This window comes from Bison bison, unplaced genomic scaffold (genome assembly GCF_000754665.1).
Source record: "Bison bison bison isolate TAMUID 2011002044 unplaced genomic scaffold, Bison_UMD1.0 scf7180017864093, whole genome shotgun sequence".
NCBI lineage: Eukaryota > Metazoa > Chordata > Mammalia > Artiodactyla > Bovidae > Bison > Bison bison.
In genome coordinates this window covers 2,724,144-2,750,656 of record NW_011494665.1, presented here as the reverse complement: position 1 = coordinate 2,750,656, position 26,513 = coordinate 2,724,144, and the positions used below count along the sequence as shown (strand labels likewise).

Below are 26,513 nucleotides of genomic sequence, written 5' to 3'. Positions count from 1 at the left end.
CTGTACGCAGGTCAGAAGCAACATTTAGAACCGGACACAGAACAACAGACTGGTTCCTAATTGGGAATAGAGTACATCAAGACTGTATACGGTCACCCTGCTTATTTAACTTATATGCAGAGTATACCATGCGAAATGCCAGGCTGGAGCACAAGCTGGAATCAAGATTGCTGGGAGAAATATCAGTAACCTCAGATATGCAGATGACACCATTCTTATGGCAAAAAGTGAAGAAGAACTAAAGAGCCTCTTGACAAAAGTGAAAGAGGAGAGAGAAAAAGCTGACTTAAAACTCAACATTCAGAAAAACTAAAATCATGGCATCTGGTCCCATCACTTCATGGCAAATAGATGAGGAAACAGTGACAGACTTTATTTTCTTGGGCTCCAGCATCACTGTGGATGGTGAAAAGGATGCTTGCTCCTTGGAAGAAAAGTTATGACCAACCTAGACAGCATATTAAAAAGCAGAGACATTACTTTGCCAGCAAAAGTCCATCTAGTCAGAGAGTTGGACCACAAAGAAAGCTGAGCGCTGAAGAATTGATGCTTTTGAACTGTGGTGTTGGAGAAGACTCTTGAGAGTCCTTTGGATTGCAAGGAGATCAAACCACTCAATCCTAAAGGAAATCAACCCTGAATATTCATTGGAAGGACTGATGCTGAAGCTCCAATCAATACCTTGGCCACCTGATGCAAAGAACTGACTCATTTGAAAGATTCTGATGCTGGGAAAGATAGAAGGCAGGAGGAGAAGGGGACGACAGAGGATGAGATGGTTGGATGGCATCACCGATTTAATGGACATGAGTTTGAGCTAGCTCCAGAAGTTGGTGATGGACAGGGAAGCCTGGTGTGCTGCAGTCCAAGGGATCGCAAAGAGTCGGACACGACTGAGTGACTGAACTGAACTGACTCAGAATGTCCTAATAAGAAGTGTGATAGGAGTAGGATGTTCAGGATGTCATTACCAGAGGTTAATTGTTGTTATTGTTTTTAATGACACCAAATATCTGATTTTTTTCCCACACAGGTTCTGTGTTCAGCTAAGTGTTCAGCAGTTTAATTCAGTTCTGACAGTAATTCTCCAGAGTTAGCACAGACCCAAGGTGACTGCTCAGTATCCTAAAACAGCCTTTACTTCAGAGGTACCCAGGCTACTCACACAGTTCTGCTCAGCTGGCTACAAATTTGGGGGTTTTCACAGCCCCCTCTTCAGATTCAATAATTTGCTAGGATGATTGATAGGATGCAGGAAAGTGTTTTTGCTTGACATTCCTGATTTATTAGTTTAACCAGTATTCCAAAACAGCCAAATGGAAGAGAGGCACAGGCCAGGGTGTGGGGGTTGGAGCATGGAGCTTTTAAGCCCTCTCTGGGTGTTCTGCCCTCCTTGTGGGTCACATGTGGTCACCAGCCCAGAAGCTCACTGAATCTCACTGTTGAAGAGGTTTTAATCAAAGTTTCATTACATATACATGATTGATGAAGTCATCGGTGATTGAATTCAATCTCTAATTCCCTTTCCTTTCCTAGAGGTGGGTGGAGTGTAGTAGGGTTGAAAGTTCCAACTCTCATTCACTTTCTTGGTGTTTTTGGTGACCAGCCACCTTCTCAAAACTATGTGTGTGGGGTTCCCCCTCCCTGAGTAACTATTATCTTAAACTGTGGTTGAAAGGGACCAATTATGAAAAATAAAAGATATCCCTCTTACTAAGGAAATTTTTCCAAGTATATAGTATATACTTGGATATACTTGGATATATAAAGTATATACTAGTATATACTTTATTATACCACAGGTGACTTTTGGAATTTTTTAAAAACTGGGGGGAAAATTGCCTAAATCCTTCTGTTCTAAAGCCACTTGAGGATGCCAGCATTCTATTTGTGGTCTTAGATATTGGTCATGACAGGTATTCAGTATTAAAATCATGGGTAAAAGTTAGGAATTTTTGGGCCAGTTATGGAGCTGCTGTATTAAAACTAACATTTGACATTTCATTAAGTTAAAAAATTTCACTAAAATTAAAATTGTAAACAACATTAAGGATGTCAGCTCCATTGGAATACATCTGGATACTATTGTGACTCTTATACATCTGTTGTTTTTGATGAGTTCAGCATTTTAGGGCTTTGTGTTTCTGGGGAGTGACTTCCTTTTGATCTATCCTTAATCTAAGTCGGGTATTGGAGATAAGAATGTTCTGTCATTATTCATCAAACTTCTCTCTCCACTAGAATTGACCTTGCTGTTCTGTTGGGAAAGACACCATCTTCCATGGAGAATGATTCATCTAATCTGGATCCCTCTCAGGCTCCTTCTCTTGCCCAGCCTCTGGTGTTCAGTAACTCGAAGCAGAGTGCCATATCACAGCCTGCTTCAGGGAACACGTTTTCTCATCACAGTATGGTAAGTAGGAAACAAGGTATATCTTAAAGTTTTCTGCAGCCCCAGCACATATGTACAAATACAGTAATTCCTTTCAGTGACACCTGAAAGGTTTGGGGCAAGGTAAAAAGCATCTTTTGTCTTCCTAAGCAGACTTGAGTGTAGAAATGTTGATTTGGGTAATAGGGGATAGCTCTAGGAGAGGATTTAGGTCTGGACAGACCGAATCATCTTATAAAAATGAATAAACATTTTATTTGTGGTCCGTTGCTCACTGTGTCGGACTCTTTGTAACCCCATGGATCCCACCAATCTCCTCTGTCCAGGGAATTTTCTAAATAAGAATACTGAAGTGGGTTGCCATTTCCTACTCCAGGGGATCTTCCTGACCCAGAGATGAAACCCATATCGCCTGCACTGGCAGGTGGATTCTTTACCACTGTGCCACCTGGGAAGCCCTGACACCATTTACTGAGTACTTATGGTGCAGAACAATGTATTTTTTTTGTAGGGCGGGGGGAATGTAATTTTTTGGGGGAAAAATTATTTGGCCGTCCTGGGTCTTAGTTGTGGCACGTGGGATCTTAGATCTTTGTTGTGGCCTGCAGGATCTTTAATTGTGGCATCCAGGGCCTAGTTTCCTGACCAGAGGTTGAACCCAGTCCTCTCTCCCTGCCCCACATTAGAAATGTGGGGTCTTAGCCACTGGGCCACCAGGGAAGTCCATATTTTCTATTATTCTTGAAGAGAGAAAATCAATGACAATTTTAACGCTAATACTAATTAGTAATAGTAATTAAATGTTGACGAGAGGTAGTAGCACTTCCCTGTTTTTTGATAGAGCACAATTACCATATGTATGTATTTAAATCGTACATTTCTGAGCTAGGCTTCTAAAAACTTGAGGTCTTCCTGAATCTGCCCATATAATAACTGCTTCTCCCTTTCTCCGTAAGTGGGGATAAGGGTGCTTGCTGTGCCTATCTTACAGGGCTTCAGGAAGATAGATAAGATTATGAGTAAAAGTGATACAAATGTGGTGGCTGTGGTGGTATTAGTTGTTAACCTGGAGCACTTAACAACAAATGACTTGTTGATTCAGAATTATTTTTTAAAAATTCAAGGTCATCAATTACGGGAAAGGCTAAATAAACAAAGACGATACAAGGACTAACTTATGGTCAGTAAATCCTAAAAGTACTGCTTTTTCTTTCTTTTACTTTCCTGTCTGTTTACTTTTTGGTGGTTGTCAAGAGGTAAGAGACAATGTATATGCATATACTTTGATTTTTCTAGTAGTAAGATTATGTTAATAGTAATTGCTTCAACTAGAAAATTGCTGAGTCAGCCTCTAATCCAGAAGTTTTTTTAGTTTTTAACCGTTATCCTAAAATAATTTCATGTGTTAATGGTAATTTGGTGGTTAATATTCTGCCATATATGAATGGTGACAGGTGAGAAAAGGTAGAAGAGAAAGGGAGAGAAGTGTTGGGACCAAAAAGAAAGAAAGAAAATGGAACAAAGATGATCAGAAAATAACTGCCAACCCCTAATATAGATGATTTGAAAAGGGTTAAGTGCTTTGTGTCACTTTAAATTACCATTAAAGTCTGGAATTTAGGATTTATGCTATGCTAAGTCACTTCAGTCGTTTCCGACTCTGTGCGACCCCATAGACGGCAGCCCACCAGGCTCCCCTGTCCCTGGGATTCTCTAGGCAAGAACACTGGAGTGGGTTGCCATTTCCTTCTCCAGTGCATGAAAGTGAAAAATGAAAGTGAAGTCGCTCAGTCGTGTCTGACTCTTAGCGACCCCGTGGATTGCAGCCTAACAGGCATGGGATTTTCCAAGCAACAGTACTGGAGTGGGGTGTCATTGCCTTCTCCATTAGGATTTATACCCAAATCCAAATTCTCATCAAAAATAAAAATGTCAGTATATTTCCAGTTTACCCTGACATTCTATTTAATGTGTGTCGTGTGATGTGTTAAACATAAGTTCCTTCTTTTTACCTGTGTTAATTAGGGTGCTATTTAATGTAGTTCTTTTCCTTTCAGAATAAATTACAGGATTAATTTCCCTAAAAATTTAATGGATGTAAGTAATATAGGAGCCCTTATTATCACAATATGTGAATATTAAGTAATTTTCTTTGTCTTTAATGTTTCATGCTTGCAGAGTGTTTGGTAATCATTGCTGTGTGGGATCATTTCTCTGTTACAGTCCTGTACTTTCAACTAGATTTTGGCTGTTTTTGTTTTTATTTGTATAATCTTGAAATTCAGACTGAAGTGGAAAGAAAAAGTCTTACCTTGAGTTGGACAGATTGATTTAGTGTAAGTGCTGTTTAATGATGAAAATCATGATGTGGTTAAATAAGAACCTAAGAAAGACTAGACTAAATCTCCTTAGAGTTTCTTTAGAATGGTTAATTTTCTGGTCTAGGGTGGTAGTTTTACTTGGTGTTGGGGATCCCCCAGAAGCAGCGAGAGTAAATTTTTCTCTTATCATCACGATTGTCTAGTGCAGAAGCTGGGCTGGCCCCTAATCTCGCTCTTTTGTCTCTGCTAGTTACTAGAAGCATTGAGGAGAAGCTCCAGTTAGTTGTTTTTGTTCCCTTTGAGCTTTTCAGTGGAAGGGCCAAAGACATTAATGACTGAAGTGAAAGTTTATGTTATCTTCATGTTATCTTAGTAATCAGTTATCAGTTGATTTAAAAATTCAAAATGGGGAGAGACCCCTCCTCCAGTCATTAAAAAAATTCCTGGGGACTCCCATGGTGGCCCAGTGGCTGACTCCACGCTCCCAGTGCAAGGGGCCCGGGTTTAATCCTTGTTCAGAACTAGATCCTATATGCCACAACTAAAGATCCCTTGTTAGGCAGCTAAGACCTGGCATGGCCAAAGAAGAAAAAGAAGTCTCTGAGGAGGAGGGAGGGAAGGGTGATGGCAATGGTATACATTTTAATGGCTCTTAAATTTTTTTGAGTGCTTTCTATGTATCATGCACATATTAAATGCTTTTTATATATTTGTTTGATCCTCCTACACCTTTATGAGATACTACTTTTATTTTCAGATGAGGAAAATGAGGTACAGATTAACTACAAGTCATTTTTCCACAATTACTTAACCAGGATTTAAGTCTAGACAGTCTCAGTCCAGACTTTACGCTGTAATAGACTATTCCATTTAGTGACATTCTTTATATCTATACTGACTCTTAACCCAGATGAGTGTCTTTTTGAGTAGCTGAACAAGGTTATTTGGCTGTGGATTTCTCTAATCACTGTGTTGATCTACAGGTGAGCATGTTAGGGAAAGGATTTGGTGATGTTGGTGAAGCTAAAGGCGGCAGCACCACAGGCTCTCAGTTCTTGGAGCAATTCAAGACTGCTCAGGCCCTGGCTCAGTTGGCAGCTCAGCATTCTCAATCTGGAACCACCACCACCTCCTCTTGGGACATGGGCTCTACCACACAATCCCCATCGCTGGTGCAGTATGGTGAGAAAGATGGAAAATGACTGAATTCTTTAAGGGTTGGAGGATTACTGCCAAGAGGCAGGAGTAGTTCCCACACTGATTTCCCCTTGTCAGAAAGGCTCAGTTCAGAAAGCTGGGGAATAATAAATAAATATATAAGTTGAGGCTGTATATCTCTTTCATCAAATTTAACCCTGTACACATTTGCAGTCTTCTGTTGACGTGAGGATGTTTTGGATTTTTCCTAGATTTATCTTCAGTATTTGAAAACAGTGTGTTGCCTTTGGAAGAGTTTATGAACTTTGCCGTTTTAGGACCTTATTCTCTGAATATGGGCCATTTCTAGATTGCTTTCTTACAAAGGCAGTGTAATAGTGTTGATTTGATATAATCCAATGGTTGTCACAGAATAATAGTATTTTCTTGAGGTCAATGAGGACCTCTGGCCTCATACATATTGGATCTCCTCATGCAGATTTGAAGACCCCAAATGATTCAACAGTGCACAGCCCCTTTACAAAGCGCCAGGCTTTCACCCCATCTTCAACTATGATGGAGGTGTTCCTTCAGGAGAAGCCACCTGCTGTGGCTACCTCCACAGCCGCACCTCCACCCCCATCTTCTCCTCTGCCAAGCAAATCCACCTCGGCTCCACAAATGTCTCCTGGGTCTTCAGACAACCAATCCTCCAGCCCTCAGCCGGCTCAGCAAAAACTGAAACAGCAGAAGAAAAAAGCCTCCTTGACTTCTAAGGTATTTGAACTTTTCGATAGATATTATTTTAGGGCAAAGGGGTGTGGGATTTGAGAACTGAGATTATAAGGATGTAGTTTAGAAGTCTGATGTGGAAGTTTGCTATCAGTCTTACAATAAGGTTATAGTAAACCATTTCTTTATCTTCTCTACAGATTCCTGCTCTGGCTGTGGAGATGCCTGGCTCAGCAGATATCTCAGGGCTAAACCTGCAGTTTGGGGCATTGCAGTTTGGGTCAGAGCCTGTCCTTTCTGATTATGAGTCCACCCCCACCACGAGCGCCTCTTCAAGCCAGGCTCCAAGTAGCCTCTATACCAGCACGGCCAGGTAGAGGAAACAGCTGTCATAGACTTCTTTTAGACTTTTCCAACTTTTTGTAAGTCTCTTGTTGATTCCTAGAACTCTGGACAGCCAAGGCTCTGATTGAAGGAAAAGCAGCCACTTGTAGCAGTTCGTTGAGCACTTTTGTTACTAGGTTTTTCCATAACTAAACAGATAGAATATATCCTTTGGGTACTTACAGAATGTCCAGGCACAGTTCCTAGAGATGTGTACCCCCTCTTTAAAGTACATTGGCAGTGCTTTTGACACTTTGAGACCTTTTCTGTGGATTTAAAGCCTATGAAGGTTGTAACTTTGAACTCCTAGGAAGGAGGTAAAATTAGTACTACAGAATTAAAAGAAACCTTTCCTGTAGAACCTTTCCTATTTCCTATGAATAGATATCAGGGAAGTCTATCTTAGGCAATAGAAAATCCTGGAATTCGGGAGTAATAGGTGGGTTTAGTTTTTTTTTTTTCAGTCCTTAGAATTTAAAAGTAGAGATGTCTTGCCCCAGCCTAGCTCTATTGACTCATAATTGTTGTTAATGCATGTGAGTATTTTTAAAGTTCTTCTCAAGAGAATTTTACTCTTGGGTTTTTTGAGAGAGCCAGGAACTCAGAATTCCTTAAAGTGAGCAAAAGGTGATTTTTCCTGTGCTTAGGGTTCTTGTTACGATTATATGAAAGGGACCAAGAATAGTGTATCCTTTCTACTGACTTTTAGCCTCTTTTTCTAATAACAGCAGAATGTAGGGACACAAGAAAATTCTCTCTTCCTTTAAGAGTTGAAAATGTTTTTAAGCTCGATTCTTAGCTTAGATACCTGGCTTTATAGGATGTGGAAATTCCTACTGTTGTCAGGAGAAAATTGTTGCAGTATCTTTTATTTGTTCTTGAAGTTTGTCTTTTTGATTATAATCAATTTGATTATAAGTTGATTGTAATCAACTCTAGTAAGTTACTAGAGTAATTTACTCCACTGTTTTAGTATCAGTGGATCTGTTCTATTCGTTTCTCTTGAGATTTTCCTTCTCCATTCCCCACAGTGAATCTTCATCCACAATTTCATCTAACCAGAGTCAGGAGTCCGGTTATCAGAGTGGCCCGATTCAGTCGACAACCTATACCTCCCAAAATAATGCTCAGGGCCCTCTATATGAACAGAGATCCACACAGACTCGGCGGTACCCCAGCTCCATCTCTTCATCACCCCAAAAGGACTTGACTCAGGCAAAGGTATTGGCTTCACTAGCCCCTGGGCATTGGTTGGGAGAGTAGCAGACAAAGTCTCTTAAAGTCTCTTAAATATTAGTGTTATACTTCTTGACAGATGGTGCTAAGATATCTCTGAAATGCTGATTATGAAGCTTAACCTCATTTTTGTGGTTGGTGAAATAAAAAAAAGTTCTATGCACTAATCCTGGAGACTCAGAGCTAGAAGATCATTCTCTTTGCACTAAAGATTCATTCTCTCTAGTAGAATCAGTCTCCAGTACCTATTTTCTTGGAAAATCTGATTGCTAGACTTCTGAGTGCATATCAGTAGACCTCACCTTGCTATGTCTTGGCTTGGTGAGGGGGACAGCATATGCCAGAGGAAATGTGGAGTGACTGTCAGATGCAGCCAGCAGAATAAGTGGTTTGGCTGAACTGTCTTACTCCCACATCCTCCCCGAGGGATCATTGGATTTTGGCAACCCACTCCAGTATTCTTGCCTGGGAAATCCCATGGACAGAGGAGCCTGGTAGGCTACAGTCTGTGGGATCCCAAAGAGTTGGACACGACTGAGTGACTTCACTTTCACTTTATCTGTTTGGGGTTCGGGATCTCTTCAGCAGTTTGGGCATTGCCTCTTATTGCCCTGGGTCACACAGGGTCGGTATATCTTTTATTGTTTGTTTGTTTTTTTTCCAAAGAGGTTATAGCAATTTATTTTTTATTTATTTATTTTTTAAATTTTATTTTATTTTTAAACTTTACAATATTGTATTAGTTTTGCCAAATATCGAAATGAATCCGCCACAGGTATACCCGCGTTCCCCATCCTGAACCCTCCTCCCTCCTCCCTCCCCTACCCTCCCTCTGGGTCGTCCCAGTGCACCAGCCCCAAGCATCCAGTACCGTGCATCGAACCTGGACTAGTGACTCGTTTCATACATGATATTATACATGTTTCAGTGCTATTCTCCCAAATCTCCCCACCCTCTCCCTCTCCCACAGAGTCCATAAGACTGATCTATACATCAGTGACTCTTTTGCTGTCTCATACACAGGGTTATTGTTACCATCTTTCTAAATTCCATATATATGCGTTAGTATACTGTATTGGTGTTTTTCTTTCTGGCTTACTTCACTCTGTATAATAGGTTCCAGTTTCATCCATCTCATTAGAACTGATTCAAATGTATTCTTTCTAATGGCTGAGTAATACTCCATTGTGTATATGTACCACAGCTTGCTTATCCATTCATGTTTTTAAATTTTTGTTGTTTTTCCTTTGGGTTGTGTACATTATGTTAATCCTTCTGTTAACTTGCAGAATTTCTCTGAAAGAAATTGGTTGGCAGAAATTAAACTGAGTCGGTGTACTAACAATCTATTCTTGTTTGTCTGTTTCTTACCAGAATGGCTTCAGTTCTGTGCAGGCCACGCAGTTACAGACCACGCAATCTGTTGAAGGTAAGGGTCCTCCAGGCTTTTTCCTCTAAATTACAGTGTTTTTACTCCCCTTTCAATATTTTTGCATGTTGTAGATTGTCATGAAAAGACCCCTGCCTCAGTGATCAAAACTATTGGTTTTATTCTTAGCTTGATTTTTTTTCTACCTTGCTGTTTAATCTCAAACCTTCCTAAGTTTCAGGTTCTCTGTTGGTTTCCTTCATTGGTTGGTGCTGTGAAATGCTTGGAATTAAAAAAAAAAAAAAGATTGCACCTAAATGCTACTGGTCCATTACTAAATATCTTACACACTCACACTCTTATCTTCAGGACAGCCTAGGACTGTCGTCACCTCTTAACTTCCTCTGATGATGTGAATTCCTTTCTTTATTTCCAGGTGCTACGGGCTCTGCAGTGAAATCTGACTCACCTTCCACTTCTGGCATCCCCCCTCTCAGTGAAACGGTATCTGCAGCTTCCTTACTGACAACAACCAATCAGCACTCATCCTCCTTGGGTGGCTTGAGCCACAATGAGGAGATTCCAAATACTACCACCGCACAACACAGCAGGTGATTTGGGGTGAGGATGGAGGTTTGGGTTGGTGAATAGTAATAACAGAGCTCTCTGGTTTTGTCTTTCCCTCTCTGCCTAGCAGAGACCACATTATCTAAGTGGATGACCTACAAGCTATGGGAAGTAAAGACAGAGGAGGCTTTTTTCCCTTTTCAAAACCCATTCTTATTTTGGGCTCTGCTCACTACCCCTTGCTGACTATTGTGTTGACCTTACGATCTCAGATCTGTTTGGTCCCATATTCTGCCTTTTTTGCCTGGGTTGTTTTTTTACTTAATTGAATTATAGTTAATTTATGATGTGTTAATTTCTCTGTACAGAAAAGTGATTCAGTTATACATATACATGTTCTTTTTTATATTTTTTGCATTATGGTTTATCACAGGATATTGAATATAGTTCTCTGTGTTGTACAGTAGAACCTTATTGTTCGTTCGTTCTTTGTATATACTAGTTTGCATCTGATAACCCAAAACTCCAATTCTATCCCTTTCTCTTCAGCAACCACAAATTAGTTCTCTGTGTCTGGCCTCTGTTAATTGTTAAGGCTGCACTGGATCTTCACGGCAGTGCACGGGTTCTTTGTTGCTGCACATGGGTTTCCTCTAGTTGCTGGGAGTCGGGGTTCTGTCTAGTTGTGGTGTGCGGGCTTCTCCTTGCAGTAGCTTCTCGTTGCGGAGCACAGGCTCTAGGGCGTGTGGGCTTCAGTAGTTGCAGTGCATGAGCTTTAGTTGCCCCGAGGCATGAGGGGTCTTAGTTCCTAGTCCAGGAATTGAACCTGTGTCCCCTGCATTGGCAGGTGGGTTCTTAACCACTGGACCACTAGGGAAGTCCCTAGCCTAGTCCCCAGTTCTTGACTGAAGCTCCACGTCAGGCAATAACCATAGCACTGTGGCTAATGGCAACCACTTTATCCTTACAGCACGTTATCTACTCAGCAGAATACCCTTTCGTCATCAACATCTTCTGGGCGCACTTCAACATCCACTCTTTTGGTAAGTGTGAATGTGGTAAAAGGAAATGTGGTCTTATTACATTCAAACAATTATCCAACCATAAGATTCTCCCAAGAAACAACTCTTGAAAATTTCTTCATGAGGTGGCAAAATGACAACAGATCTAAGGTTGCAGGAAAAGGAGTAAAAGTATACTTGAAGCCAAGAAAGGCAGAAGAATCCAGAAATACTGCAGAGCTGTGGGCCAATTCTTAAAGCCCTGGAAATGGCTTTCCTTAGTATATGACTTTTTAAATTTTTTTAAAGACACTGAAACTGGGTGGGGCTATGTATGCTGTGATAAATTCTGTAAGAACATTGTTTTCTAACTGATACAGCCATTCTCACTCCGGGATTTGCCAAACCTGAGTCCTGAAAATAAGCAGTTTGAGTCTAGGCATCCTATGAAAGTAAAGGCCAGATGAGCACTTTGAGCTAAAGAATTAAGTTCACTGCTGTGATTTGTGACAGCTATACTTGTGGAATTAAGCTGAGATGGTAAGGAAGAAAACTCACTTCAAAAGGACCTGTTTCAGGGAAAGCATGTCTGTTTTGTCAAAAGCCTGGGACCAAGGTAATGAGGACTAAGGCTTTCTTAGGATTTTCTCTTTCTTCCAGTACACTATTTCAGGTTTAAATGCATTAGAATTTGTACTTTTTTCTAGCCTGTGAACTTGTCTGTTGTGTTAGCCTAGCGAAGAAGAGTGGGCGAGGAGGCATTTATAATGTATTTTTCAGACCTAACTTTATCTTTTGTCTCCTTATTGGGCAGTCAGTATTGGTTTCTGGGGAGTTTGTCCCTACTCGCTCTGCTGCTTTTTGAACAGGGTGATAATGTGCAGTGGGTCCGTTGCTAACCATCTTTACCAGATAAATCTTGGAGAATGTGTAGCTGGAGAGTATTTAATCATTTATTCTAGTTACTTTGGCAAAGGATGCCCAGTACCCTTCCTCAGCCTCTTTAATTGGGAAGTTGGTGTGCTAAAATCAACAGAAGGGAATGTCTTTCCTGACCTGTTAGACTAATCACTGTTTCCTCCTCCTCTTTTCCACTGCACTGCCTTTTTGAAGCACACGAGCGTGGAGAGTGAGGCGAATCTCCATTCTTCCTCCAGCACTTTCTCCACCACATCCAGCACAGTCTCTGCTCCCCCGCCAGTGGTCAGTGTCTCCTCCAGTCTCAATAGTGGCAGTAGCTTGGGCCTCAGCCTAGGCAGCAACTCTACCGTCACAGCCTCCACTCGAAGCTCAGTTGCTACGACTTCAGGTAACCCTGTGTAGAAGTTGAATTGCCTTCCTTTGGGATGGAGGAGCAAAGTAATGATGTGACAGGATAAAAATATAATTTCTCTTTTAGGAAAAGCTCCTCCCAACCTCCCTCCTGGGGTCCCGCCATTGTTGCCTAATCCATATATTATGGCTCCAGGGCTGTTACATGCCTACCCGGTAAGTGAGACTGAATGATCTTTTCCAAAAGAGGAAGGTGGTATGCCTAGTCTTTATTGCTGTGACTTCAGGTGGAAGACTATACATAATAAATGAGCGGTTATCATGTGTAGTCTTTAATCTTTGTAGTTCAGGGGGAAATAATTTTTTTTAAGAGGAAGGACTCAACCTAGACTAGGTCCTCTGTTGTGTATTTTCTCTGTGTGGAACAATTACTGGGCCTCAGAAGCTGAAGGCCCGAGTGCCTAACTGGAATCCCTCACAGTTTCCTGGAAAATTATTCTCTCTAGTTGGATTGATTCCTAATCCCTGGGGGTCTGTGCTGGCTCTGACCCAATGAGAGTAGAGTTCCCTGAGTTAGTCCGTGGTTCTCTGAGCATAGGTGAATGACAGGAGTAGTCTTTTGTCTTGCTGAGTTTTGTGTCAGGTTCATGTATTCAGTGCTTATTAAGATGAAGGATATTTATTTAAAAACATTTTTTTAAAATACCTGTTTTTCAAACTTATGATTACCAGGGGATACAGGAGGGGAGAGATAAATGGGGAGGTTGCTATTGACATGCATATACCTACTGTATATAAAATAAGAACCTACTATATGGCACAGGTAACTCAACTCTGTACTCTAATGGCCTATATGGCTGCTGCTGCTGCTAAGTCGCTTCAGTCGTGTCCGACTCTGTGCGACCCCATAGATGGCAGTCCACCAGGCTCTGCCATCCCTGGGATTCTCCAGGCAAGAACACTGGAGTGGGTTGCCATTGCCTTCTCCATTGTGTGAAAGTGAAGTCACTCAGTCGCATCCGACTCGTAGCGACCCCATGGACTGCAGCCTACCAGGCTCCTCCATCCATGGGATTTTCTAGGCAAGAATACTGGAGTGGGTTGCCATTGCCTTCTCCGGCCTATATGGAAAAAGGATCAAAAAAAAAAAGTGGGTATATGAGAACCTACTCACCTGAAACTCACACAGCATTGTAAATACTCCCCCCAAAAAACCTGTTTTTGCCTTCAGAGAGTTTAGATTATCATACAAATGAAATACCCAGTAGCACTTTTTAAATAGTTAACACACTACCTTAGTACCCAGTAGAGTAAAATGTGAATCCTTTCTGAGAGAGATAAATTTTAAGCCATATTTTGAAGGCTAAAGGAGAAAAAGAGTGGTAAAATAAAGTTAACTATTCATGTGTGACTTATGTACCCCACTGCTACCCAGAGGACAGCCTAGTTGAATCATTATGTAGCTCAAGGAAAACTTTAAGGCCGTTCATGAATCATGTAATCTCTTTGCATTTCATTTCTTAAAGAAAATGAAGGAGATAATCTATGTCCTCTTTTTTCCCATGAATGAGGATGAAAGTTCTGTTGATTTATTTTGTCTCTTAGCTCCTTGGTTTGCTACTGTCGTGACCAGTTCCCATTAATATTGTTACATGTTTGTATCTTTCAGCCACAGGTATATGGTTATGATGACTTGCAGATGCTTCAGACAAGATTTCCATTGGTGAGTATATGGTTATAGAGCTCAGGGAAAGAAAGTGATCTTAAATTAATGTTTGAAGTATTCCAGATGTTTACTTGATAAGTCACAGACTTGGCTTTTTCTCAACGCATACCTCCATATACATACTTTAAGATATATTAGGATGTACTTAGAGAGTGGTTCTAACAGAAGGTCACTTTGAGGAGGGAGGAGGGTTCAGGATGGGGAACACGTGTATACCTGTTGTGGGTTCATGTTGATATACGGCAAAACCAATACAATATTGTAAAGTTAAAAAAAAATTAAAAAAAAAGAAAGTCACTTAAAAAAAGTTGTGACATCTTTGAATTAAACATATTTTAAGCTTCCTTTATGTCTCACACACTTTGATGAATTCTAGAAGGAAGATGTATTTTCTCAGTAGTAATAGACTATTAGGGATTATATCTAGAGGTTTAGGATTTATCTAGAATATTATTGGTACTGATGGACTTGGAGCGTTTTCCTGGTGGGCATACTTGTAGACCTTGCCTGACTATCCCTGTGGCCAGGCAGGGGGGACAGTGTATGCAAGAGTAATATGGAGTTTGTGCTAGCTCTTGCCAGCTCATTAATGGCTGGATGAACTGCAGTTCTCCAACATTCTCTTGCTTCTCATCTTGCACGATGTGTCATGCCAATAATGAGTGGCACTGAGTCTCTTCTCTTTTATTTGTTTCAGGATTACTACAGCATCCCATTTCCCACACCCACCACTCCGCTGACTGGGAGGGATGGTAGCCTGGCCAGCAACCCTTATTCTGGTAGGATTGGGATGGGGCTGAATAAAGGGAAGCTGTGTTGGTATTGGTAGCAGAAACCTGATTAGTAGATCCAGTTTTCACCTTAATTAAGATCTTTGACAGAAATATTATACAAAATGGATGTCATGAATCAGGGTCGGTAGAGGGTCGGTAGATTCAAAATAAGTACAGTGGTTGACCTGGCCTTCCTTTGCTCATCTCTGCTCTTGCTCCCTACTTACATGGCAGTCTTACTGCCTTGCCAGGCTATAGGCCTGACCTGTTGTCCTTATTGACTATCATTGTTTTTCAGGTCCAATGCGGAGTTTTCCCCATGGAGGAGAAGCAGAGAGAGGAAGTAGGGGGTGGGGTAGGGAAGAGATGAAAGAACACAGGTGGGCAGAGAAACCACATAGGAGCTTTATTCTGGAAGCTTGTCTCTGCCACAGCATTGCACAGCCGTGCGTTATTAGTCCTTGACTGGCATTGTGCAGAGTGTGTCCTGAGCGACGCTAAACGGAGCCTCAAAAAAATAAAATTCACAGAATTGAACGTTAACCAAGGCTCTCCTGGATCATGTGAAATCAGAAGAGGTAATTCTACATTGATGTGGGGAGTAAAAGAGGCAGATATATTGAGCCTCTCCTTTCACAGGTGACCTCACAAAGTTCGGCCGCGGGGATGCCTCCTCCCCGGCCCCAGCCACAACCTTGGCCCAACCCCAACAGAACCAGACGCAGACTCACCACACCACGCAGCAGACATTCCTGAACCCGGCGCTGCCTCCTGGCTACAGTTACACCAGCCTGCCATACTACACAGGGGTTCCTGGCCTCCCCAGCACCTTCCAGTATGGGCCTGCTGTGTTCCCTGTAAGTGCTTGGACTTGGTCTTTACTTGTAGTGAAGAATCCTTGACACTATCCTAGCTACTTTCAAAGCTAGATGACTTTTAAATAATGAATAAGGAGGAACAATTTCCACTTCTGGCCTGGGAGAGGGACTGGGGCTGGATAGGTGGTATTGGGGTAAGGGACTACGTGTTGTCAGAATTAGCTAAAGGGGGAATGTATAGCTTTGCTTCCCTCAGACTGTCATTCATTCCCTGAGCCATTTTGCTAAGCAAACGGGACAGCCTGCCTCAGGATGGGTAGCCATCTTGAATGCCCAGTCTCTGGAGTGGGTTAAAATGGTACTTTGCCGCCATTTCACTGTAGTGCTGGCCTTTTGTTCTTCAGGTGGCTCCTACCTCTTCCAAGCAGCATGGTGTGAATGTCAGTGTGAATGCATCAGCCACCCCTTTCCAACAGCCAAGTGGTTATGGGTCTCATGGATACAACACTGGTAAGCTCACCTTGACCCTGGCTGTCATTGGGATGTTATTAAATGAGTTTCAGGGAGGAAGCATTCGAAGCTTGAGAAAATAGGGCTGGTAAGGGTGTGCTGCTGCTCCAGGTATGATTGTTCATGTTTGTCTGACTTGGGTTTCTGTCTGAGCAGCACCAACAGAGGAGCTTAATAGTAGAACACGTATTCATTACTCATGATGAGAATGCCCTGGGGCACAAATTGGCTATTAGAATATGTTGGCTGGCCTAAACTTTGGGTGGGAAGCAAGGGGCCCACCCAAATCTACACAAGATTTTACTGAGATCTTTCAGTGGGGCCAGGTGTTAACATTTAAGGTACTGGTAAGTACAGTAGGTGATACGTTCATTCAGTGAATAGAAGAGTTAAATGGATTCTTAGCTAGCATGCTGTGGTAGGTTTGGCTGCAATCTCTTTATAGTACAACTTTCTTCATGTGGCCCCTCGTTTTATTCCCTATCTAGAGGGCCTAAGATGATGAAAGAAGGGAGTAGGGCACAAATGCTCAATAGAGGGAGAGTTGGACCTTTGGGTTCCTTCATTTGTGTGGCTGGTTTTTTCACAAAGTCCATTGTACAGCTGACGGCAGGGAGGGATACGGGGATCCTCTGAATGGACGCTGACCTAAAAGGTATTTATCCTATCCTTTGCTCTCATACCTGACACCTACTGTCTGTTTTTGGGGGACAGGAAGTAAGAGTTTTTGAATAAAATAATTCTGTCTACTTTTCTCAGTGCCTTGTAGATGTGTATGGAGAGTAAGTGGTTGCCATTGCTTGGGGTCGAGGTTGAGGGTTCTTTAAAATTCTTAGCTCAGTTATGGTTTCACGGTGGTTTGGATGGAGCTACATCTGTGTTCTTCACCCTTGTATGGGCTCCAGATGGTTAAACTTGTCCAAGGTTTTTCAGTAACTGGGAAACTGAGCTGAGAAAGAGAGCAGTAAGTCTGGAAACTATCATCAGGTGGAGCTTTGAACTGTGTTGTATGACTTACAGTGGGTTGAGATACGAAGTAAAGAAATCCTGAGATGACTCACTGAGATTAAATCGTTAATACCCAGACTCCTTGTGGCTAGGGACCCCTCTCTCTCAGCAGGTCAGCCCCAGTCCTTGGTAGGGAGGTTTACAAGCTCTTGTGTTAGAGTGGCCCTATTACAGGAATTTAGATTTAGGTCTTAACTGGACCAGATTCAAGAATTTTAAGAGGTAGATGATTGGTAATATAAGAAGATGGCATTACCGGATTTTGGAGATCCCAGCTGTTTCCCTAAGATTTAAGAAACCTATAACAACCCTTTGAGAACCCCCAGTTCCCAACCCCACAGAGGGCTCTTGTCATCCCATTCCTCATCAACCTCTAAATTCATTTATTTTTATGTATTTGATTCCTTTTAGGAAGAAAATATCCACCCCCTTACAAGCATTTCTGGACGGCAGAGAGCTAATTTGGCCCAAGGCCGGGGGCTGTGTTTTGTGTGTGTGTATAAATTTGCACTGAAGTCTTGTTTCAGAAACCAGACCACTGAGGAGAGCCTGCTGAGCTGTGGCCATGGCCTGCGTGGCTTGGGGGAATGAGTTGGTGGATACCTTCTGGGCTTTTGAACTTGCCCTTGCCTCATTTCCCTCTGCCCCATGTGTCTGACCCTGTCTTACCCATTTCGAATTCAAGCGGTGCAGCACCTCCTCCGAAGCATCAATGCACACACCTGCTGTTGCTTTTGATTTCTGGAAGGCATGTAGTTTCAACTTGTAACAAAATATTTGTAGTCTTCAATAAACTGTGGTATTTCTTTAGCTAACTCTGGCGTTCTTTCCGTGCATGTCTTTTGGACACTAGGAGCCAACATTGTGCTGTGGGTGGAGGGTGGCCTTTTCAGTCAAACCCCAGCATAGTCAAAGAACCATTAACTTTTCAGTATGGTGAATCTATTAAGGTGGGGGAAGGGAAGTGGCCTCAGTTCTCAGCCTGTTGATTAGTTGGTAAAGAAAGCTGTTTGTAGAAAATTCTCCATTCTCCATGCTGCTTATAGCTGTTCACTTTTCAGTTTAGATCTTCCCCTTGTCTCTGACATAAGCAGAGAGGAAAGGACAGAAAAGTTAGTGTCATGTCATTGTGAAAGGCTAAAGAGATGGTGTTCAGACCTGTTGTTATGAAAGTATCTTCCAGGTTTAGTACCCACATCTGGTTCCCAGAGGCCACATGGCTGGCTGAGATCTGATAAAGTCTTGCGTGACCAGCTAGTTGATGACTCGGGCTGTGGACACTCTTCTAGCCTGGAACATTGTTCTTAGAGTCCCTTGATGGCTTTTTAGGGATTGTGGAATATTAGTCAATTCGCAGTTGTTGGGTGTAGCTAAGGATGTGTGGGAGAGGTTTGGTTAAACACCTCCTTGACTATGGAAATTCTCATCCCCTCTTAATGCCCTTCATTCATAGAGTTAGCTTGGACAGTGAGAACTCTGTCCTTTGTTAACTGGAAACCCAGATATTTGACCTTCTTTGTATTTGTTCCCAGCCCTCTGAAGAAATTTTGTCTTTTGAGTGTGCCCAGCTTTCTCAGGGGTTGCCAGGCTGGGAGAGATTTCTTGCTGTTTCTCCTCCCCACCATCCACATTGTGTTTGTATGGTCATCACTGCTTGGGAGTGTGGATTAACCTGGGGATGTTGACTGCTGGAAGGAAAGCAAAACTCTGAGGTTTCTAATTGGTGAACAATAGGTAGGGAAATGAATGCCTGTTATTTTCTAGCATCTCAGATGCTTACACTGAGGCCATTTAGGGCTACTACACTCTTCTGTGTTTTTCTCCATCTCCAATTATTTCAACCAGTAGCCCAATCAAGGCTTCTAGACTAGAAGCTGTTTTTGAGCCAGTCCAGCCTCTAGAAAGAATGAGACCAGTTAAGGGCACATTGGAACTAAATTCCTTCCTACCACTAGGCTTGAGAACAGCCATTTCTCCCATTCTGTATGGGATGACCAAGGGGTGTTGGCAAGCTGTTTGAACCTTCACTGTAAAGGTCATTGTCTCTTCTGGTTTCCCTCAGAGATGTTCTGTTTTTATCCTGTCCATTACACCTTACTCTCAACCCTTCCACACAAACCACCTCCTTAGCTTAGCTTTTTCCATAAATGAACTCCTGTTCTTAAAGTTATGCCTGTTACCAGTGATTTGCCAAATGGGCACCTGAAAGCTGGAAAAGGAAGGGGAAAAAACTACCTGATTAGTTCCTGTTTTGTCCCCTTTTACTCCAGTGCCATTGAAATGTAGAGTTGATACTTTGAAGATGGGAAAGTATTTTCTCATGCTTGGTTTCTGTTGTTTAGTTGCTAAGTTGTGGCTGACTCTCCTGCGACCCCACGGACTGTAGCCCGTCAGGCTCCTCTGTGCATGGGATTTCCATGGACAGAATACTGGAGTTGGTTGCCATTTCCTCTTCCTGGGTATCTTCCTGACCCGGCATCTCCTGCATTGGCAGGCAGGTTCTTCTTCACTGAGCCATCCATTAGTGTCTGTAATTCTTTACTTTTCCTAGTTAGTGTTTGTTCCTCCCTGAAACTGTCTGGACTTACGATATGGGAGGGTTTTCAAGGGTAAATGCCACTTCTATTGGGAAGATTCTAAAGTGGCTGTCCAAGGTAGGCTTAGCTTTTGAAGGCTGCCTTGGTCTAGGGAGGATTTGGATTTTGGAGTTTGAATGGAGATCGCTATTGAACTGTGGGTAAATGGAGGATTCCTCTTTTGTGACTCCATCAGTGTGTGTGTGTGTGTGTGTTGTGTGACTCCGTCAGTTTAGTTCTAAAAAACTCATCAAAGTTCTCCTAACAGCAGAGGAAAATCCAAAGACCCAGCCTGAAATGCAATGTTTTTTTGAAGTCTCGTTTTATCTCACCTTCTGAGAGGTAACAGATCTTTAGAAAACAAGCTTTAAATTCCTAGTAAAATTTCAGTTAAGTATTTGTATACAGTTTTCACTAGTAAGATGCTGGGTTATTTTACCTGATGGCTTTTTTTCCTATTCTTACTGCCCCATACCCTGGGAGGTACAGTATGTGTATTTCAGTTTAAGGAGTACAGATTAAAATGGGGAATTGTACTGTTGTGCTTTCCATAAAATCATCATGGTGGTAGGGAGTTTTTCAGTAGGAAACACATAAGTTGCTGGAGTATGGATTAGAGCTTTTACCTCATAGAAAAGCTGAAATTGTAAACTAGAATGAACAGTTGGATTTTGTGTTCCACCTAGGCTATAAGAGCCTAACCCTGTCTACCCTCTCTCCTGTCCACACTTAGGCTTAAATTGAGTAAATGGAAATTTGCTTTGTAAATCGTAAGTATGTAGCCTAGTAGTACCAAGACAATAGGGAAGCTGGACCAAGTAAACTGAGGCTCTGAGAATGAAAGTGCTCTTGGGGGTTGAACTGAACTGCTCCTTTAGCACTTTCCTTATGCTGTGGAGGCATGAATTTTGAGCCCACTCAGCAGCAAGATTGCAGAACTGAGTGGAGTTTGGGCTGACTGATTTGAAAAGGACATGAAAAGTTTAATACAATCCTGTTGGGCTTTGGCACAGAGAGTTTTGAAAGCCATAGGCTAGTGAAGTTTGGCTATATTCCCTGGTGCTCCCAAAAACAACACCCCTCACTCTCACATAAACAGTATACATCGGGAAAGGGCAAGAGAACCCCTTAGAGAACCTTTTTGTGTCGTGAGCTCTTATTCCGCAGGACTGACATGAAGTTGGAAAAACAGACCAAAATTCCCTTGCAGTGCTCTAGCTAGAAAAGCCACACGCATCATCATCTCCCAGGGATGGGGCCAGGCAGTTAGCAGAGCTAATCCTCCTGTCTGTTTCCTCCTCCCCCAGGTGTGTCAGTCACCTCCAGTAATACAGGCGTGCCAGATATCTCGGGTTCTGTGTACTCCAAAACCCAGGTAGGTGCCTGGCTCTGGATAGAACTGGAAAGAGAGATGGACATCGAGGAGGTGGAGTTGCAGTGATAGAAAAACACTGAACATGGGAATTCCCTGGCTGTCCAGTGGTTAGGACTTGGCAGTTTCATTGCCATGGGCCTGGGTTCAATCCCTGGTAGGGGAACTAGGATCCCACAAGCCATATGGCCAAAGGGCGGGAAAAGACTGAACAAGAACAGTCCTCTTAGGAGAGGTATCAGGAAACCCATCCTACTAGAAAGGGAGTGAGTTCTTGAAGTTTAAACTGAGCCCTCTTGGAAAAAAAAGGAAAAATGTTACAGGAAGGTGGAGTGTGGTAAACTGTTGTGATGTCATGTCGTTTACTGCACGTTTTCCTGGCCCCTTACTCCCAACCTTTTCATAAGTTTCTCAGAGAATAGAATGCAATGAAAGGAAAGTGGTTCTTCCCATTCTTTGTAAGTCTGTAACAGAGTGGGAAAGGATACAACACAGCCCAGTAATTAAAGCGAGGTATCCAAATTATGCACAGATTAGTACTTTGTTGCTCCCACATACACACCATAAATAATTAAAAGTTCCAGGTAAAGTATTAGGAGTTGTGGTGGAGTGCTTCATGACCAAGACCATTAACACTCAAGATTCCTCAGTGTGTATTCATTTTCTTTTTTTAATATCTAACAAGTTCTAATTTTTACCCAACTCCAGAGGTTGTGCTAATAGTGGTCAGCATATTTCACTGTGTTCATGAATGATGCTAGATTTCACAAAGTGATCTCACACCAAGTCCTCTTACTTGGTCCTTACAACCAAGAGGTTACTAGCATCCCTGATTCATGTAAGAGAAAGCAGGCTGAGAGACGGAGCAGTTTTCCAGGGTCACACAGCTATTACAGACGAGAACCGAGGCTGAGGCCTGACTATCTGACCTCAGGTGCAGCACTCCTCTGTGATGCCATGCTGCGCTCAGGGTGGGGGACCTTAGATTCAGAAATCCCAAGGAATAGTTTGCTGATCCTTTTGCTCTCTCTCCTCCTCTTCTCCTGGATAGCAGTCCTTTGAGAAACAAGGTTTTCATTCCGGTACTCCTGCTGCCTCCTTCAACTTGCCTTCAGCCCTAGGAAGTGGGGGGCCCATCAATCCGGCCACAGCTGCTGCCTACCCACCTGCCCCTTTTATGCACATCCTGACTCCCCATCAGCAGCCGCACTCCCAGATCCTTCACCATCACCTGCAGCAGGATGGCCAGGTAATAGCCCTTCCCCGTCTTTCCTTTCCCTTCCTCTTCCTTCCTATCCCTAAAACTACCTCCCCTTTCCTTTTCTTACCCTTCCTCACCGCCACCTTCACCCAGCCCTCCCCAGCGCCAGCCATGGGCACACAGCACATACAGACACAGCGCACATAACACGAGTGGCCGGCAAAGGATACGTCAGAGGAGGGGCCGGATGGCAGCCTCATTCCCCCCGATGCCTTTGGCGCCTTTCTCGCCTTTCTCCTCCACCTCCTCCCATAGCACAGTTGTCCTCATCCCATCAGACCTGGCTCACACCTCCCCTCTTAACCTCTCCCAGCCTTCCCCCTTCCCTGACATTATAGCTTTCCCTTCTAATGGTGGAGTTCTATTGTCAAAAGTTTGTCCCTTTATTTTCCATATATCCTGGTTCTGCCTCAGCTACCATATTTGCAGATGATTCTCTGTTGCCAGCGCCAGCAGGAGGAGCAGGTAATGAAACTGAATGATGATATGCTTGAACCCACTCCTTTGCAGTCCCCATTTCACCTCCACAGTCTCAGGGAACTTGAAGAGAAGAGATTGCACGGTCACAAGTCGGGATACACAAACACAAACACCTTGCTGAGCTCTCTGGCCTCCCGTTCCTCTCTTGTCCTCCCCTCCTCAATGCTCTCTTTTTCTTTCTACCCTTCCCTGACTCTTGAAACACTTGGTTACTGGAATGGAAAGGATTCTTGGAGCAGCATCTGGAGCCTGGGGCCTCAGACTCTCTTATCTTCCCTGAAATAGGCTCACAGATGTGAAGTGTGATAGGGCTGGGGAGCCCTGGGTTGGTGCAAGTGACCTCTCCCCCTTCCTCATAGGTGGGCTTGGGCAGCTAGAGTAAGGACTTCCTTGCTGTCAACTACAGATACCCAAATTGAGGCATTTATAGGGATCAATGAAAGTGAAATCACCTTGTGATTACCCATCTCCAAGGGGCCATAATTCTCTCTAGAGAGTAGCCTTCTGGAACAGGAGAGGATGAGTTTGAGGGTGGGGGGAGGTGGAATTGAAAATGAGTAGAACTGATTTCACTATCTTGCCTCCAAAAGTATCCTGCCCTCTTTTCATCTTTCCCTTATTTAATGGTTATAGGTGCTTTTGTACTTGTCAGAGGTGCTCTTAACTGCTGTATAAACCAAATTTCTGATGGTTGAGAAGCAAGCTTCAGAGTAGTTTCTAAGCCAGGGGAATGGGAGAGTAAAACAATTTCTAAATCTCCACTTGAAGATGTCATAAATTTGTCCCACTAACTCGACATCTTTTTCCTCCCCATTCACCCTCCCATTCCCCTGCAGACGGGCAGCGGGCAACGTAGCCAGACCAGCTCCATCCCGCAGAAGCCCCAGACCAACAAGTCTGCCTACAACAGCTACAGCTGGGGGGCCAACTGAGGCCCCGATCCTCTTCTCCCGGTCCCATCTTCTGAGAGGGCTTCTCAGCCTGGCAACTATGGAAACAGCATCAAAGAGAGAAAAGAATGTGGGGGGCTTCCGCTACCCCCCACCCCCAGCGGCCCACCCCATGCCTCAGCTTCATGTCTGTCCCATTCCCATACCATCCCCACTCTGTTGTATGTATTATAGGATTTGTATTTTCTCTTTTTTTTTTTTCTTCCTTTCCTCTCTTCCTCCTCCCTTGCATTCAAGATTATGAAACTTTGCTGTGGGCCCTGCCCTCTCTTCTCCTCCTCCTGTTCACCCTGGTGGTGTGTGGGTGAGGTGGGGAGGGGGGACCCCCAAATATATATCAGCCCAACAGCCCTAAGTCTCCTCCTTTATTATTAGGAAACACAACAACAACAACAAAAAATGGCGTCATGAATATGAACAGCATTGTCAGATAAATTAGTTGAAGTGTTTTTGTTTTTTTTTTGTACTATGTCCTCAAATTTAATGGATTAATGTGTCTTGTATATATAAAAAGAAAACCTCTACCTTCAGCCTCTGCCCATTCTTGCTCCGTCTAGGATGTCCTCAGTCTCGTCGATGACCAGCTTGGTGAATAAATATTACTGTACCAACTGGGCCTTCTCTAGCAGGCCCCGAAGGCGGTGGAATAAAAACGAAATCTTCGCCCTTTAAGAACTCCTCTGACCTTAATGTGCTGCCCTTGAGGGGATTCCCTCGCCCTCCCTCAAAAAGTTCACAGAGGTGCCTGTAAAGAATCATTGCAAATCTTCATTTCCTTCAAATCTGTAGCAGATTGTAAGCAGTGAAAGGGAATGGGATAGCTGATACTGGGTGGAAAGGGAGAGGATTAAGCAAGAACTGAAAGAAATCACTTTGTATCAATAGAATCAAAGTTTAATTTAGATGGGTCCAGGCAAATGAACTGGAAAGAAATGAAGGCAAAACATGCACTGTTGGCTAGCAAAACTGAAGCAGTGGGTCTTGCTGCGTGAGTGTTTTCGTTTCACATAGCTAATACCCAGACCCTGGAAGAGGAGGCGGCTGGAGCAAGGCCGGGTTTGGGAAGGAGGTGGGGGCAGAGAGGGGGAGAGGCTTTGAGTCAGGCAAAAGGGGATACTTATACCTCCAAATTCTTTCTTCCCAAAACTTGACTAGATTTCTCTTCTCTCTTACAAAGTGTATTCTGATGGTTACAGAGCCTACCTTGACAAACTACTTAATAGCTGGAGAGATAAAGTTAAACCCATGCATTCCTGTGTCTTGCTCTGGGGATGTCATTATTAAAGTAGAAGAAGCTTGATACATTTTGTCCATTCCTCTAATACTAGACTTAAGTCAGGCGAAAAGCACGGGATGAAAGAAGGGAGCGAGGTGGCTTAAGGCAGAACACGGGTCCGTGGGTGTGGTGAGTGCAATGAGGGAGGGTCTGGGTCATTTGTGTGGGTGGGGTGCCCTCTGGCGGCTGTCTCCAGTGTCATCAAGCGTCAAACCCTCGAAACCCTATTGGAGTGGGTTAGTCGGCCAAAAGAATTGGCTTAGAGGGCAAGTGTTCGTTGGGAAATAAAACTTCAGTACGCCCGCTCCCTTCACAGGGAGCAGGTAGGGGCAAAAGAAAGCCTTTAGAATTTGATAGGATCGCCGGCCCCGCCCCTCAGCGACGTCCGGCTTACGGTTGTTTTACGACAGTGCGATCGCATGCTTGCTTTCCGGCAGCGTGGTCTGACGCTACGCTCAATTTCCGACAGCGTAGCTCCGGCTGCTACCTGCTGTGGGCTTCAAAGGTTCGAGTCCCACTATGGGAATGAGCCTTTTTGACCTCTTTCGGGGCTTTTTCGGCTTTTCTGGACCTCGGAGGTGAGAACGGGTTCCGGCCAGACACGGAGGGGTGGGAGTACTCTGAGGGGAGCTTGACCCTTGACACCCTGTTTTTGGAAAAACATCCTTTTCTACCCTCCTACAACTCCTGCGGAAAAGAAGGTCAACATTCAACACTCAGCCCCCGACAGTAACCAGGGCGGTCGTTAAGAGAACAAACAGCCGCTTAAGCCTTTCTCCAATCTAGGGTGATGCAACAGGGGACCGGGTGGGGAAGACAATGGGGCTCCGGGGTAGAGGACAAGTGAGCAAGACCTTGGGGGCGGGGAGGGGCTGGGAAACACTTAAGAAAAGCCGCGGGGAAGCGTTGGGGCGGGGCGGGCACGAGGTGAGGACTGACTGATGAAGCAAAACAAACCCGATGGCCAGTCCTCTACCCTCACTTCAGGCTCTCAGATCCCAACTCTTGTCCCACTCGTCGAGCGTTAACTGATGTTATGGTTTAAGTAGTGCTGAAATTTTGGTGGCTAATCTGCCTCCACCCCTAGCCACAGAGATCCCTTTTTTGGAGGAATGACTCGCGATGAAGACGAAGATGATGAGGAAGAGGAAGAAGAAGGAGTCACGTGGGGCCGTGGGAACTCGAGGTTTGAGGGTCCCCAGTCCCCCGAGGAATTTAGCTTTGGCTTCAGCTTCAGCCCAGGAGGAGGAATGCGTTTCCACGATAACTTCGGCTTTGATGACCTAGTACGGATTTCAATAGCATCTTCAGCGATATGGGGGCCTGGACCTTGCCTTCCCATCCTCCTGGTG

General features: G+C 43.5%; 2 protein-coding genes across 10 annotated transcripts in view; both read left to right on the top strand.

The window, feature by feature from the left end:
* The window catches only part of UBAP2L (ubiquitin associated protein 2-like), a 48,303-nt gene extending 23,023 nt beyond the window's left edge, over nucleotides 1-25,280 (top strand). For 3 of the 9 annotated variants that reach the window (XM_010838354.1, XM_010838358.1, XM_010838353.1), the window contains 18 exons: nucleotides 2,242-2,413; nucleotides 5,697-5,895; nucleotides 6,350-6,627; nucleotides 6,783-6,955; nucleotides 7,998-8,187; nucleotides 9,577-9,631; nucleotides 10,008-10,182; nucleotides 11,109-11,181; nucleotides 12,253-12,448; nucleotides 12,539-12,627; nucleotides 14,081-14,134; nucleotides 14,835-14,916; nucleotides 15,550-15,767; nucleotides 16,133-16,238; nucleotides 21,130-21,197; nucleotides 22,246-22,443; nucleotides 22,870-22,920; nucleotides 23,772-24,415. In XM_010838354.1, coding sequence (XP_010836656.1) covers nucleotides 2,242-2,413; nucleotides 5,697-5,895; nucleotides 6,350-6,627; nucleotides 6,783-6,955; nucleotides 7,998-8,187; nucleotides 9,577-9,631; nucleotides 10,008-10,182; nucleotides 11,109-11,181; nucleotides 12,253-12,448; nucleotides 12,539-12,627; nucleotides 14,081-14,134; nucleotides 14,835-14,916; nucleotides 15,550-15,767; nucleotides 16,133-16,238; nucleotides 21,130-21,197; nucleotides 22,246-22,443; nucleotides 22,870-22,920; nucleotides 23,772-23,867 — 2,473 coding nt within the window. In that variant the 3' untranslated portion in view covers nucleotides 23,868-24,415. Of the gene's footprint in view, nucleotides 1-2,241; nucleotides 2,414-5,696; nucleotides 5,896-6,349; nucleotides 6,628-6,782; nucleotides 6,956-7,997; nucleotides 8,188-9,576; nucleotides 9,632-10,007; nucleotides 10,183-11,108; nucleotides 11,182-12,252; nucleotides 12,449-12,538; nucleotides 12,628-14,080; nucleotides 14,135-14,834; nucleotides 14,917-15,549; nucleotides 15,768-16,132; nucleotides 16,239-17,657; nucleotides 18,062-21,129; nucleotides 21,198-22,245; nucleotides 22,444-22,869; nucleotides 22,921-23,771; nucleotides 24,416-24,442 lie in introns of those variants that run through there. The other 6 variants (XM_010838361.1, XM_010838360.1, XM_010838357.1 and 3 more) reach the window with 5 other exon arrangements.
* A 293-nt stretch (nucleotides 25,281-25,573) lies between these two features.
* Nucleotides 25,574-26,513, top strand: part of HAX1 (HCLS1 associated protein X-1) — a 2,640-nt gene continuing 1,700 nt past the window's right edge. Inside the window, 3 exon segments of the mRNA XM_010838351.1 lie at nucleotides 25,574-25,739; nucleotides 26,249-26,448; nucleotides 26,451-26,510. Coding sequence (XP_010836653.1) covers nucleotides 25,681-25,739; nucleotides 26,249-26,448; nucleotides 26,451-26,510 — 319 coding nt within the window. The 5' untranslated portion in view covers nucleotides 25,574-25,680.